The 15,257-nt window shown below is 42.8% G+C and overlaps 1 protein-coding gene across 1 annotated transcript in view; it reads left to right on the top strand.

Moving 5' to 3' along the window:
- The window catches only part of LOC106750832 (cholecystokinin receptor-like), a 29,172-nt gene that overhangs the window by 2,561 nt on the left and 11,354 nt on the right, over positions 1-15,257 (top strand). Inside the window, 1 exon segment of the mRNA XM_014631433.1 lies at positions 7,361-7,475. Within this exon segment, the coding sequence (XP_014486919.1) occupies positions 7,361-7,475 (115 nt within the window).

Below are 15,257 nucleotides of genomic sequence, written 5' to 3'. Positions count from 1 at the left end.
GTACGTCTTCGACGCGCGCGCGAGACGAAAGCGCTTCCCCTTTCTCGTGTACTTCTCGACCGAGCTTCTCAGTAAAACTCGAATCATTCGCCGGACCGAAATTCGTCAGTCTTTCTCATCGTTCCCGACTAATAATGTAAGCTAAACACAAAGACGCAGAGATTAAAGAAAATCGGCACGAAATTTCTAGGGCGACCAAATCAATATTGCATCGATGTCAAGCTTTTGTATTAACACATTGCGTACGGCACTCTACTCGCTCAACACGCTTCCAGGGCGTTCATTTATTCGCTGATCATTTGTTTCGAGAATGCGCGAGACTTCGTTACCCTGGTAACGTAACAAGAAAATCTATTTTTAATTCCTTAAGTCATCGATTAAGTCGAAGAAATCTGAAAACGAGATATCTCGTCGCCCGGCGACGACGTTCGGCTTGCTGAAGACGAGATATCTCGTCACCCGTACGCAATGTGCTAACATACGTGCGGCACTTTGAAACGCAAATTTAGCGTGAAAAATTGTCCCTTACATATTTCATATCTTCGCCACAACGTTTTAATAAAGCGTTTTGGGATCTGTGTTTACGTTTATGTAACATTTTTTTTTTTATTCCAGCTCGTACAACATAATGTTGCAGTTTGTCACAGGGAAAATCTGGGACATCCTTTATATATAATGCTAATCTATGATATGATATAATACGTGATATAATGTGAAATGATATTAGATTGTCCGAACAATGAAAAGCAGCCCTAACATATATGATGAATATCCACAAACATAAGGCAGACGTTAGAAAGATCAGCGAGTTTTGACCTGGTAAATGTTGAGGTTCTGTTGAAGCTTGGTGTGTACAGCTGAGGTGTAATTTCCTTTCGGCGGAAGCATCACGAGTCCTGCGTGGGCAGACGGACAGAAGCGAAACACTCGCTCTGCGTATTCGCGTATGAAATATATCAAGAGATGTATCAGAAGGATCATTCCGCCGCCCTCTGCATCAAAGAGACCTTTCATCAAGACGGCACCGGGCGTCGTCCCATAATGGACTATAAACTGCAGGCGTTGTGGGTGCTTTTTTTACATAAATGTTATTTAGTCCGAAGCGTTTCACCGCGAAACTAGAGGGAAAAAGTTCGCAATAACTGTCGTGTCGTCAATAAGTGCCGTCCGCCATGTGACGCTTCTCGAATCGAAAGAAAAAAAACCAGAGGAAAAGAACGAAAGAAGGAGCGCCTCGAGCCCTTTATAATGGCGAAACTTGAGAAGCGAGAATAATCTTTGGGTAAAACGTCGAGGAAACATTTGTAATTGCGGTGCGCTTCAAGCGGGCTCTTTGCAGCACGATTAAAAGTGTGACGTAAGTGGTCCCGTCGTATCAAATGCCGCTCCCACGCGCGAGAAATGTCCCTGCACGCTGTAATGTGGCGGACGCAATTTGAAAAGTTTGCGGTAATTTTATGCAGCTAACTGTAACGAATACGCATTACGGGATACGGTTTAGCAAATCGCTTTTTCGCCGGCTAAATTAACGAGCTTTTCCCGCGGCTGAAGGGGGAACTCGATATAGTCCGCGTCTTATTTCTCGAGGCTGCCTGAAAATTATTCCTCAAGTGTTTTTCAAGCGTGTATATTCGTATTTCGTCGGAAAAGGTGGCGATGATATTTTGTTAGAAATATATAATGGAAACCACACAAAATATCATTCCTCGCGTTCGACGTTTGCAATTTGCGTAACATCATTCGATCCAAATCCATCCGCGAATCCACTCGTGTATAATGTATATATTTGCAGAATATTTTCTCACCCGCGCTCCGTATATTTCCGCTATTCTCCTCTCCGAGCGAAGACTCGCATAAACTCATCGTCCCGATAAGCGTCTTATCAGACTTCGGCGTGGCGCCGGAAAGCACATCTCCCTTCCGGTTGTATGGTCGATGAACATAATCCGTGAGAGTTTGCCGTATTCGTCTGTATAATATGGTAGATTACAAGAAACGGCAATGGCGCTTTCCGGTGCAAGTTCGCGCATCGATATTAGTGCGTCGGTTGTGCGATCATCGACTGAATGGGCCGTAAGTTTTATTTGTTTTTCCGAACGATGTTCTGCGAAAACACTCGGTGAGCAATCAGTGATTCGCGGATTAGATTAGTAGATCTCGGTTAAGTCTAATTAGTCGAATCGCCCGACGCTCTCTGCATCGAGCCGATACTGATTTGCCCAGCAATATCGCTGCCTTTAAATGAAATAGGAAATAAATGAAATCGTGCAATCGGATTCCTAAAAAAAGAGAGAGAGAGAGAGAGAGAGAGAAATGAAACATATATTTGTTCGATGTAATTGATCACGTAAGGGAATCAGCGATTGCTATCAGTTATATAAAATATTTCATGCGGTCTCGTAAATGCGTAAAATATTGCGCGAACGATAAAAGTTAATTTCCCGGATTTAGTTGTGCCTTTCATATTATGATGGAACACACGAACGGTATAAAACTCGGGCGCTCGTGAGCTCGTTACGTAGGTCCGTGAATTAAACCGCTACAATCCACAAATACTTCTCATGATCTCTGCATTTTTATTTGTCCGCCCTGACAGTATATACAATCAACGGCGCTGGCGAGGTTGGGTCTCTTTGCGTGAAAAAAATTTTAGAATATAGCAAGCTTTCGCGGCTTCGCGCCCTAAAAGGGCGCCGCTATTCATATGGATCATCGCAAATAGCATTGTCCACTCTGAATCCGTCAACACGATGGCCTTTTGTCGTCCACCCGTTATCACATGCCAGGCGCAGACTTCTCGAGAATACGTGTCAAATAGTCATCATAAATAAAATATGACGACTGAACCTATCATATGATACTCCTTTTATTTACGCGTGAGCGAGATGAATGTGATTATTGACAGAACGGGAAAAAAACGATAACGCGTCCACACACACATGCGTGTATACATATCCATCGGGTCTTCTAAACGTGACATCGCCGTTTCACAGGGATTAAACGAATATTCCAAAATCGTAAGACAAAGTAAGCGAAAATTGCATCCCCCTTACGTCGTTCAGTTCGGATGTCCTCCAAGTAAGGACGTTTAGAGTTTGACGTGTAAAGTGTTTATTGCGCAACGTTCGGTTTACTGTCATCACGGGTGAAATAAAAAAAGAAATATCCTCCCATACGTTACGCACAGCAAAATGTCAAAGTTGAGATCGCTTAAATACTGTGCCGCTGCTCCCATCGATCAAAAAAAAAAAAAAATGAAAGCTGCCGAAGGTCGATCTAACTCAACTGCCGTGGGCCACGATTTTGCCCAAAACTTAAATCAAGATATCCGGTACGTGACCTAATTTAGTGCCTCTCTTTTTCCCCCTCTCACTCTTTCTCCCTTTCTCTATTTCTCTCTTCTAACGCATCATCGATTTCGCAGTTATCGGTGGAATAAAAGTTCAAGTCTGTCTCTGACAGAAGGTCGCCGGGCTGCGTGGGGGTCAGTTAACAAGTGTCTACCAAAAATGACGGATTTTTTTTTTATATTCACATCGCTGTGTGTTTATCGAAAATTCACGGTGAACTAAAAATAGAAAAATATTGTAGATAGAAAAGCTGTAAATAGAAAACTATAAGATTAGAGATTTCTAATATAAGTAAAACAGAAATTTTTCACGTCACTTCAGACAGAAACAATGCGCTCTGGATACGTTCATGTGTACTTACGGGCTTATACGCTTACGATACTAATTGAGCCGGAGCTCTTGTTGAGCTAAGACTCTTGAAGGAATCTGTGATTGCACGCTCGAAAGAGACATTTCTCTCGGACGGTTTCGCGGAGAGCGAGGAACATTCTTTACGGCTGCCACGTGAATCTAGTTGGCGCGCGGAAATTAGAATAATTCTACATTTATTGTACGTTCTAATCCGCCAATTAATTTTAGGCACGCGTTGAACTAAAATATGTTTACGTTCCGGTAACAGCAGACTAAAATTACGTTTCTCCGCGCAAACCGGACTTTACGCCTGCTTATTCGACATAAACTGTTTGACAATTTCTCGAATGAAACATCGACCTTCTTCCATCTCTGCGAATCTGCAAGGCGCCTATAAAGAGCACTATTGCCAAAGGAATTGAACAAAGTGATTTCCGTAAATGTTCGCCTCGACTAGAGAGATGTTTCTCTATTTTAACTTACAAGATATGAATCGTCGGCTATCCGTAGCGAGCGGACGACTAGCTAAATCTTGGATAATTCTCTTTGCAGCAGAAATTAAACAGACGCCCGCTCAACAGAGAGCCGTTTCCATAGAGTCTTTGCTCCTGAAACGAAATCCATAGAAGTGTTCCCGGTGCGGGCGCGAAACACAAGTACGCACTCCGGATTTCGAGACGTTGTTTGCCCACTCGACGCTTTCGCGTTTCTTCCCGCTCCTCAAATGCGCGCTGTCGTCCGATCGGGAAGGTCAATATAGCGTAGAGTGAAACTTGATTTTCTCTCCTCGGTTAAATGATTCCAGCTGGGAATTATTTATTTCACTACGAACCAACGGGAAGGTCAACAGAACGATACACGTAATAGTATTTGTACCGAACAGAAATCGATTAACATGGGCGGGTTAGTTAGACTTTTAAACATCCGCGTTTTACGTGCCACTGCGCATTCGACATATCGCAATTTCCAACGTAAAACCTTCATTGCAAATACAAATTTACGGCCGCGAGTTAAGTAAATAATATAGAGGACAGCCGAAACTGCGACATTAATGTGAAAATATTTCGAATGGTTTGAATATGTTACTCAAAAAGTCACCCATAGCAAGTAGGTCGATATTTGCGGCGCGCATGTGCGGTGATATATATTTGTAAAACTCAGAAATGCGTATAAATGCTATTTCAAAGCGGCAGCTGGGAATCGGTATTCGATATTCGAGAGTAACGCCGTAAGGATTCGTCGCTCGTCTGCGTAAGAACACCGCCGTGAACGGCGAATTGCGATGTATTAAGTGTCGCGCATTTAGCATAATAACAATCTCTAAAATATGAAACTTTGGTCGATATCTTGAAAGGCGAAAACTTTCGCGGGAATTGTATACGCGGAACCGACCGAAAAGCCGGGACGCATTGAAAAGGACCTGCGACTTAGCGGAAACGGCGCTGACATTTCAGGAACAGAAGCGAGAAACTGGTTTCATCAACGACAAATCTGGGGGGACTCTCTTTATATTCTAGTTCGATGTTATTTATTATTTACGCAAAATGGGTGTCGGTCCTGTCGTTTGCGTGTAATACGATTTTGCAAAATAAATGTTCCGTGATGCCGTAAGAGCTGAAAGCGACCGGACCGCATTTTCATCGTACGTTGTGCAACTTTTTTCAAGCCAGCACGGGATAAAGAGAAACACCAGATACTTTATTTCTCCCTTTTTCAAATATACATCACGACTGAGGAGGTTAAACGAGAGCCCGGAAAGCTCGTGAGATTCTCCGACAAAATTTCCGGAGGATTCGAAATCTTTTTGGGAGGTTACGGCAAATAACATATTTGAACGATCTCACGTAGAATCGCGATGCGGTCATATTAGCTCATATTAGCTCTGTAAGCTACAATTCGTGTATTACGTGAAATCTCCGCGGGATACACCGCGTGTGCTGGCAATTGAACGTGCCGATTGCAACGCGGAACTCATATTTCGCAAATACAAACACAGGGCGGGATTACAGTTTTCACGATGCAACGTCACTTTCGAGTCTATTTTTCATCGAGTTTCTTCGAAAAGGATACCGGACGGAGTAAGAAATAAAAGATGGGGAAATAAAGAGAAATGGCTGGCCCGAGCACTGATACAAGCGTTGATATTTGTCACGATGAAACACACGCATTTTTTCGAAATATCCGCTGCTATTATTAACAGTCTCGATTAAGCGAAACAATTAAATCCAGACAGCAGCATAAAGACTCCGCTGTGTAACATCTTTCATTGCCGTTCGTCCTTATAAAAAACACTTCCACTGTGCATATTTCATCTCGTTGGTAGGATAATGAAGGATGACTTTGTTCGTGCTTTGCAAACGCTTTCGAAATTATGTTGATTGCGCGACTCGCGTTTTAGACACGCACGATGGAATTTGGCGGTTGGTCATACCTTGAGAGACGTAGCTGACGTTTTTGCTCATCAAGCTCGCCATTGTTTAACAGGATATATGAAAATTTAAACGTGTAGCGCACTTTAATACGTAGTATCACGGAGATCGACCTTAACAAGAAGCAACGATGTTCGGGAGACTCGAGAAATTTCGTTCTCCGACAAAGGTATTTACGGCTGCGAACAAAGTTGAAGGTTTCCGCGCGGCGCGATTTTCCACAGAGAGAAAGAAGAGAAAAACTATTGTCTGGTTATTTGCTGATGATCGAATCGACCTGGATCAGAATTGTCGGAAACCTATTTTTTTGTAGTCTCGCAAATTGAGAGTGCACGAATAAAAGAACCGATGAAGCCGTTTACTTGTATGATGCACAATGGGGCCAAAACCACCAAACCTGGCAAAAAATAAAAAAATCGGAATCTCAAATGAAGCATGTCGTATACATATAACAGAAAACTCATTAATGTGTACGTTTCTGATACATATTTGTCATCTTGATTGACGCTGTCATTGCTATTATCCGTCAAAGCTTAACATACAAAAGAACCATCTGTACATGCGTGAAACATATTGCCATTTTATATTGCAATATAACTGAAAATTGGAAATTTCCAAAGTTATTACATTACGGCATGAAAACAATATCTTCAGGTATTTTAATGAAATATATACATAAATCATTTTATTATATTTTTATAACGAATATTATATTGTTTGAACTCGATGTGAGATTTTTATATTACAATTTTTAAAACATTTTAATAATTGTTATTATTCCCGGCACCTCCCGGTTTTGAAATCCTTTTTATTACGTAATATATTGGTCTATAATATCGTAGAAAGAAATATTGTGTTTTCGTGTATCTATTAAAATTATATTTAATATTTGATAACTTTTGTCAAAATTTTGTTTTATTAAACCAATATTTATGGTTTTATTCTTCCTTTCTTTATAGAATCAGAATTAAACCAAACAAAATATATACAGAAAATATTTGAAGGAGAATTTTATATGAAGTATTAAGGCCATCACATGCACACAGATAATAACAAATTAGAATGTCAAATTGTTTAATTTGACATCTTAAAACATCTTAAAAATAACATGAAACGTACGTATATGCGTTACGTACATTTTTAACAAATTTTATGCTCTTTCATTTAGAAAAGTTTCTTATTATTAGTTTATAATGTGATTAATGAGAGGACTGCTGATGTTGATTTCAGGCTATCTCGGATCTTTTACTGGGCGTCTTCTGCATGCCTTTCACTCTTCTGGGCCAGATCCTCAAGAACTTCATCTTCGGTCTCACAATGTGCAAGCTGATACCATATTTTCAAGGTGAGCATCGCCTTACATTGCGCTCCGATGCAGAAAATTTGGATGTTATCGGAAACAAATGTTCAATTTGGTTTTACTGTCGCGTGTTATAGCAATAATCAGAGGAGTTCTCGCGGGTTCGAATGGGATACAGACAACGTCCGGGAAATCACGACAGTTTACATTCATCGTCTATCAGTTAAGGTGTTTTGCGAGTCGGAAATTTATTAAGCGGATTACTCAGGTTGATGAAAATAATTGTTGAAAGTCACGCTGACGACTTTTCACGACCCTTTCACTACGACAATCCACTAAAGTGAAAGCTGAAAGTCCCCTGTAAGAAGTGGACCTTATCTAATTATATCTCGCAGAATTATTTATCAAAGGCGGCCGATACAGAAGTTCCGCCGCACTAAAACAGCAGCCGCGATACATTTCCCGCGGTATTCGGCTCTTCTGAGCGTTTAAAAGAGGGAAAAGGTGCACTCGAAATGGCTATCCATTAATAAATTAATGCTGTAAAAGGACTATAAATACGAGCACGCAGTAGCCTGCTAGTCGTCGCCATTTCTTTTACCGAAATCCTCAAAGGGATTTACTGAGTGAGCAACATCCAATTCCTCCGCGCTGGTATTCAGCTTTTATGAACTGAACATAAACTCTCATTAAGACGTTTTCCCGCGTAGGCGTTTCCCTAATCTTCTTCATTTAAAAGCAAGGTTTTGAATTAACCCGAATATGCCTTGATATAAAGCACTTTTGAACGATGAGATGTTAAAAATTATGCGTTGTATAGACCCTGAAATAATTCGGATATTGACAGATCTCGCCGATGAAGTCGAAAAATTACCGGTGTATCCGTCCGATATCCGGGATAAAAGTCCCAAGACAACTCGACGTTTCTTTGCTTTACTCGCAAATAACAGGCTTAGTTTCCCATTCAAGAACCCTACGTACAGAGGTTACAATGGATACGTGATCGAGCACGATTGGAGTAGTTAGGAAACTGAACGCCTTCCTTCGAGTTCGACGGAACTTCTCGAGAGTGTAATTCGCATCGCCAAGGATACGATATTCGCTCGGAGAATTTCTCTGCGGCTTTATAACGATAGATAAAGGAGCCACCGAGAGAGCACATTCTGTTTCAACATGAAGAATGCTTCAAAACTTCCTTACCGAGAAGTTCGAGGAATGTAAGGAACATTCAATCGGAGTTTTGAAATACAATAATCCCCTGCATCGGTATGAAAAAGCAATATCGACAAAATAAACATGCAACTTGTAAGAGAAGCTTCTATACATTTTATATAATCTTTAACCAGCCGACAAGCCGGAAGAGAGATTGGAGAGCACGTTCGGCTTTATACGCGATTAAGCGTGAAATTTATTACGAGTAAATGTAGCGTCGCTAAATTCGCGGATTCAATACCACAGCTGAGTCACTGAGCGCTGAGTGAGCTCTTGCGTCTAGTTGGAATATATTTTTAAATGTAAAAAAATATGCCAAGGATGCAAAAGCTCACTGAGTAATACAGAAGACTCCATTAATGTTCCTCATTCCCTAGGCACAGCGGTATTTCCAATCGGGAAACAAACATTTCCAATCAGGAGCGTTATTTGTGTATCATAATTGTTAATAATTTTATGAATCGACAACGATTCTTCGAAGCAGCAATCACGATGCACAAATATTAAAAAATTAACGCGCCTAATGGGAAATTTTCAATGTCACCATACCTAAATAATAGGATAGCGTTAATGTTCTAATTCCATCATGAATTATCCATATATTAATGGATATCCATTAATGATCTTCTGAATGAATGGTTTTTTAATGGTCTACTGGAATGCACTGAAGTGTATCCGTGCTGGAAAAAGCGCCGGGCCTAAAAAAGTGAAGCTGACAGAGAGGCCAATTTTAGGGAATCCTTTTTTTCCGTACGCACATCGTATCGGTCTCTTCGGAAAGAGATAGATACAGGTACAAATAAGAGGTAATTCGAAACATTCATCTGTCTCAGGCGTGTTTTCCGTCCACCGACGTTATACGGCAGTGCCTCTTCCGAATGTGCACATTTCAGTGACTGAATACACCAAATGCGCAACGTAGCGGTGGCCGCGGGGTTGCTTTTCGTCGAGCGATTTCCCGGTGGCCAAATAATTAATATCAAACGATGAGAAACAGAGTCGATGTTTACTTCACAATGCGGGAGGACTCATTATTTCATTTTGCGCAAATATTAGCATAGATGTAATGACGACGTGTAATTATATGCATTTCCGTGAGAGCGAAAGCTCAGGCGCCCGAAGCTTAGCGGCGTTATTTCTTTGCCGTGAGAATTCCCGTGTGGAAAGAAATGACTTTTATTTTATCCTTCGTTCCACCGAGAAGAATGTAATTATGCAGCCGTATTGCATTTCTCGTTTCGCATAGTCGTGCGTTACGTGTAAAGTGCCTTTCTTACGGACGGTACTAGTGCACTGGATAGATTTCGCATGGAAATAAATGGAAGGAAAGAGAAGGGAAGGTAAACGAAAGGAAAAATAAAAACGAGCGGAAGGCACGAAATGAGAAACCGAGCGGGTAGCAAGGGAGATGCGCGTAAAATGAACGACGGTCCTGTGAATCCAAACGTTCGTATCCCCGTTCGTACTAACTAATATGCGACACCGCTGTGCGAATTGCACGTGGTTGATTTCAATCTGCAGCGTCGATTCGGTCGACAGCTATGTCGCAATCGCCGGATGAAAATTGAATGCGCAACGTCGCGGATAAAATCTTACACATTTCAATTTGATTCGCGCGCGTGACGTCCGGTTTAATTTGCGAAAGTGACCGCGCACGCGTCGGCTTAGCAGGAAAGGGAGAATTCGTAATTCGCCGCAGCCCCGATTTTTCTTCCGACCGCTTTGATCGAGGTGAGCAAGAAAGGGGCATTGGACAATATCGAGAATTCGGGTTTAAAGCGCAATTTTCACGTTTCGCGTCCTCGGGAGTCTCGTCCGAAACGCGCGGATTCAATTGCAAAGTCAAACCAGTCCGAATGACTACGCGACGGAACGCGACCGGCGCTTTTATTTGCGATAAAATACGCTCGTCTATCTAATCTCTCCGCTCAGACTTCGTCCGGAGGATTTTCAGCCGGACAAATTGCATCTCTTTATCCTCCTGTCTTTTGCGAAGAAGCTCGGCCACTCGTGAAAGGAAGTGATGAATATCACGAATGGACGAATGAGCGAAAACGCGAGAAATCCCGCGATCGCGCGTACCGCAGAAAGCTCTTGTTTCGCCCACGCGAAATTAAGCATCCCGCCGTCGCGTCTCCGTTGTCACGGACGTCGGCATATCGGCTATTTAGAATTCCATGTTTTTCGATGTTCTCGCGAACATAAATCCCCGTCGGTATCGAATTTCCGTCGGAGATACGGAGAGCAGTGCTCCGCCGTGTACATACGTACGCGCGGCTTTGGCAAGTCGCACACAACGGTTTTGCGCACAACGTGCATTCGAAGGTCCTCGCAGGAATCGCAGCTGTTACGCGCAATTTTAAGGATCTCCTATTCCAGAGGAGAAGAAGATAATGCCGTTTGGAGCGGGCCGCAAGCTAGTACACTGCTGGGAGAACATTCTCGAAAGTATCCGCGGTGTCTGTTATTCCGCGAACGAGGCGAATATTGCGACAATATTTCTGAATGGTGGGTAGCGACACGGTGCGCTACAGTTGGCGCAAATTGAATTACGGCCATAAATTTCCGCATAATATTCCCCGGCGAAACCGCTGGATGTTTACACGAACATTTCGTCTTCGCCGCCTACGCATGATTTAAATCCTCCCTTTCCCTTTCCTCCAACCCTTCCCACCGTGTCGCGCGTATATACGCGCAATAAACATACTGACCATTAGGCCGATCTCTGATATGACGATCAATCTATTAGCAACGCGATACCCGACGGACTTGTAAGCGTCAGGTGTGATATATATTCGCGGAGCGAGCCGGCAAATTACATCGAGCGTATACACGCGGGCAAACGTACGCTGGTGTAACGATGATATTCCCGAACGGCTACACGTGAGAAGCACGTTCGTCAAAAGTTTCAAGTTGCGCTCTTGCGTTTTATCTTTCGCTCTCTCCTGGCGCGAAAATATCCGCGCTGACGTCATGAATCGCGCCCTCAAGTCGCGGTACACACAGGGAAATGTAAGCGGTAGAACCTTTGCCCGACGTTATTTCACGATAAATTGTTGTACACTGTGTGTCGTTTAGTCGATTCAATTAATTATTCATGTTCGAAGAACGTGCTTACCCACTGACAAGACCCGGGAAGTCGGGATCTTGAATCACCTATCTCACGTACCACATTTACCACTGCTATGCTTCAGCTGCACGTATATCTCGCATTGCCTAAGTTACAAAATGGTTACTGCGGATAAAATTGACGCAACTTGTCTGTAAATTTTATCGACATATAAAATGTCGCCAATAATATTCCGTCAAATTGATCTAATCATAATCGGTTATTCTCGGGGTAAGTAGTAAGGAGAACAATCGACTGTGGTTGGTCAGTTTGTTCACTTCTTGCGTCTTATCGCTGATACTTTTGCGCGCGGCACGGACCCATTAGCTCGTTCCTCGGCGAAACACACGGTGTGTCTATTGGAACGTGCTTTATCTCGAGCATCGGCACCACGTGTGCAACTTCCATCGGAGCTTAGCAATTTGGTATCGCGGAGTAATCGCGCGAGAGAGGGAGAACAATGTTAGCGCGGCGACCAACTCGAAGTCGAATTTTGCTCGTCCGGAGATCTTCATCCCAAGGGATGAAATTCCAGGCGGGTTATGCGTTATGAATCCCGGTTGTGCGTGCGTAACAGTCTCGTCGCGTTGCATCCGCGGAATTCAAATACAGCTGATGATCGTTCGATCCCGCAATGCGAGAGATCGCGCTCGTCGAATGTCTGCCGCGTAAAAAAGCAGAACGACCGTGCGTGCCACCGCGCGAGAGAGCTTTTACGGCACTTCCGAGTTGGCATCTAGGGCAGATGCACCGGTTTCGGTCTCGACACCGGCGATATCGACGTGTATCCTACGCTTCCGATACGTCGATATCGGAGACAAGTTGGAGAACAAGGGCCAGGAAATTACAAATATTAAATGGCTCGGGTGGGAGGAAGGTCTATTTTGAAACGGTGCGGTGTCGCATTACGTTACGTATTACCAACGAGGCGCTTCACTGTTTATCGATGAGACGATATTAGAGTTCCAGATATAAAAGTGGAGAAACGTGATTGAAGTTATTTATTAAAGATATTAAAGTCATCGAAGAATCAGTTTGATGAGGGCTATCTGAATTATATGGATCTATTTTGGTACTATTTTGCTCAACGACCATGACTACCCCAGTACAAATGTTCACAAGACGTACCTGAGACGTCTCAGAGATATTCGAACATCTTTTCGATCAACATTTGTGCTATATGGATAAGAGCATATGATACGCAGAGTTACGTTCTTTGAACATACAGGTCGATACGACGGGTTGCCTATTCGCTTCGCTGGCGGACACTCGCGTTTGAAGACGGAATCATCGTGGGATTGACGGTACGCATGATTAGAAAACGATTTACGCACGCTTTATCACGGTTTTTAGTGGAAAACCGAGTGCAAACCATTTTACAAATGAACATACCGCGTAGAGTCCGTGTCCGTCCTCCTGTGAACTTGTATTTTGACGCAACACACTGTACACACTGCGTCACGTATGCTTTGCATTCTCTAGAACGAAAATTGCACGATTTTTAGCCTTGCATATATATGTATAAGAGGTCGAAAGTATTATTACTAGAATCATTATAACTCGACTGGTACAATTAGATTTTGCGATTTTCAATTTAACGCGTATACGTGTAAGGCTAAAAATAATGAACTCTTGATCTAAGAAGTGATAAGGCATATATAATGAAATATGTAAGGTTGAAGATTTTTTTCATGTGGTTTGAAATACAAGCGATAGTCCGATAAGAGAATTTATTTTCGTAAGTGAATTCTCTCACATTGAACCACTATTTTGCGTTCTGAGATGCATTGAAAACAAATTCCGAACCGTTTCGGAACTCACCGTACCGGAGAATTATAATATTCTTGTTATGCGATTTTAGTATGTCATGGCTAAATAAAACCCCTTTCCTCTCGACGTGCCGGATTATACAGATTATAGGAAGAATATTTCTATTCAGACTAATTACAGAAGTCGATCTCTTGACGTCTCATTTATCTTCCTTCCTGCTCATCATCCGCTTCGAATAATACACGAAGAAAATATTGTGATAGAAATTATCACAAAATTCTGTAATGCCGGACCATACCGAAATTATGACTGAAATTACGATGTGTGCTTTAAATCTTTAATGATATATACTTACATCATTAAAGACTACACACAACACACGCATAATACTTTAGTCAATAATTTCGGTATAATCCAACATGGCAAGCTTTTGTAGTTATTTTTACTACAATATTTTCTCCATACATGCAAGTACCGCTGGAAGCCCGCTGGAAATTTTGAGTATCCATACAAGTAAGATGGCGACCTTCGATATATCGAGCCCAGTGACGCTTCTCTGTTTAGCCCTAGGAATATCTAGCTAAAATATTCTATCGAACCCTCCGCTCCTCGCATCTCTCGCGAATCTGAATTTCACCGTACACTGTACATTTATAAAATTATGCGATGCGAAAAGCGTCGTGCCGTAAAACTCGTCTCATAATTCCTCGGGGATACGTTTCGGACACGCGGAAAAGATAAAAGGACTGAGAGAGAGGATCGTCGCTTTATTAAGATATTTTATTTCTGCGAATCTACGTCCTCTTGCTCCCGGGGAGTGAGCACGCCGGGCTCGTCTATCTTCTTCGGGAATGATACACCGCCTACAGAGTATGTATATGTATGTGGCATAATTTTCTTTCCGGCGCGCGAATCCTGTTTTGAAATTGAAATCGTGCGCGAGCGCGATACGTCTTTCCGCGCCGCACCGTGGATTTCCCCTCCTCGCGAGACGTTTTTATTGTCGCGCCCGTAGGCGCGGGATGTAATCGCTTTTTTCCTCTTCTTTTCTCCCCTTTTCCTTTTTCGCCCATTGTCGCCCGGATTATGCGTGGCCGGTTCCGTTTCGGCCGGGGGCGGCCCATATTCGCGCGCGGTTGCGCCTCGGTATTAAAACCGTGGCTTTAACGCGACGGGTACAGTTTACGCTCGCGCGGAATAGTCGTTCGTGAGAAATATCCATATCGTTCGTGAATTATTTCCACTTAATGAGCGGGCTCCGTGCCGCGCAATATTAATTCGCGCATTCATCAAGCCGATTGATACGCGTGAGCAACACGAAATCCGCACTTTTTTATGCAAATTTCTCTTCAGGGAAAGCTCCATCTCGATGCCGAGATCTCGGCTACTTTAATTGCCTCTACGTTCAAGCTTGATGATCCATTAGGGAATTTGCCTCGTTAAGACGAGCTTAACATCACGTAATATCTCTTTGATATTGTGTAAACTAAGAAAAGAACCTCCTCTCCGCTTAATAAGACGGATAATTTGCCGCGAGTTTTGTTTGCGCCGGCCCTTAACTTAGTTCACTTCAACTGTCGCAGCTCCGCGCGAATTATTCTCCCGGCCAATTCCTTGCACCATCTGTCTTTCCGCCGCGAAAGCGCATAATTAACTTTTTGTAATTAAAGCGAATTAGCTCACGCGGCCGCCGCGTCGCCGCTTATCTGTGTTTCTCCTTTTCCTTTTTCTTTAGA

Source organism: Dinoponera quadriceps, unplaced genomic scaffold (genome assembly GCF_001313825.1).
Source record: "Dinoponera quadriceps isolate SergipeBrazil2010 unplaced genomic scaffold, ASM131382v1 scaffold6593, whole genome shotgun sequence".
Lineage (NCBI taxonomy): Eukaryota > Metazoa > Arthropoda > Insecta > Hymenoptera > Formicidae > Dinoponera > Dinoponera quadriceps.
Note: the sequence above shows the minus strand (reverse complement) of the source record. Positions and strands in the feature narration are given on the sequence as shown.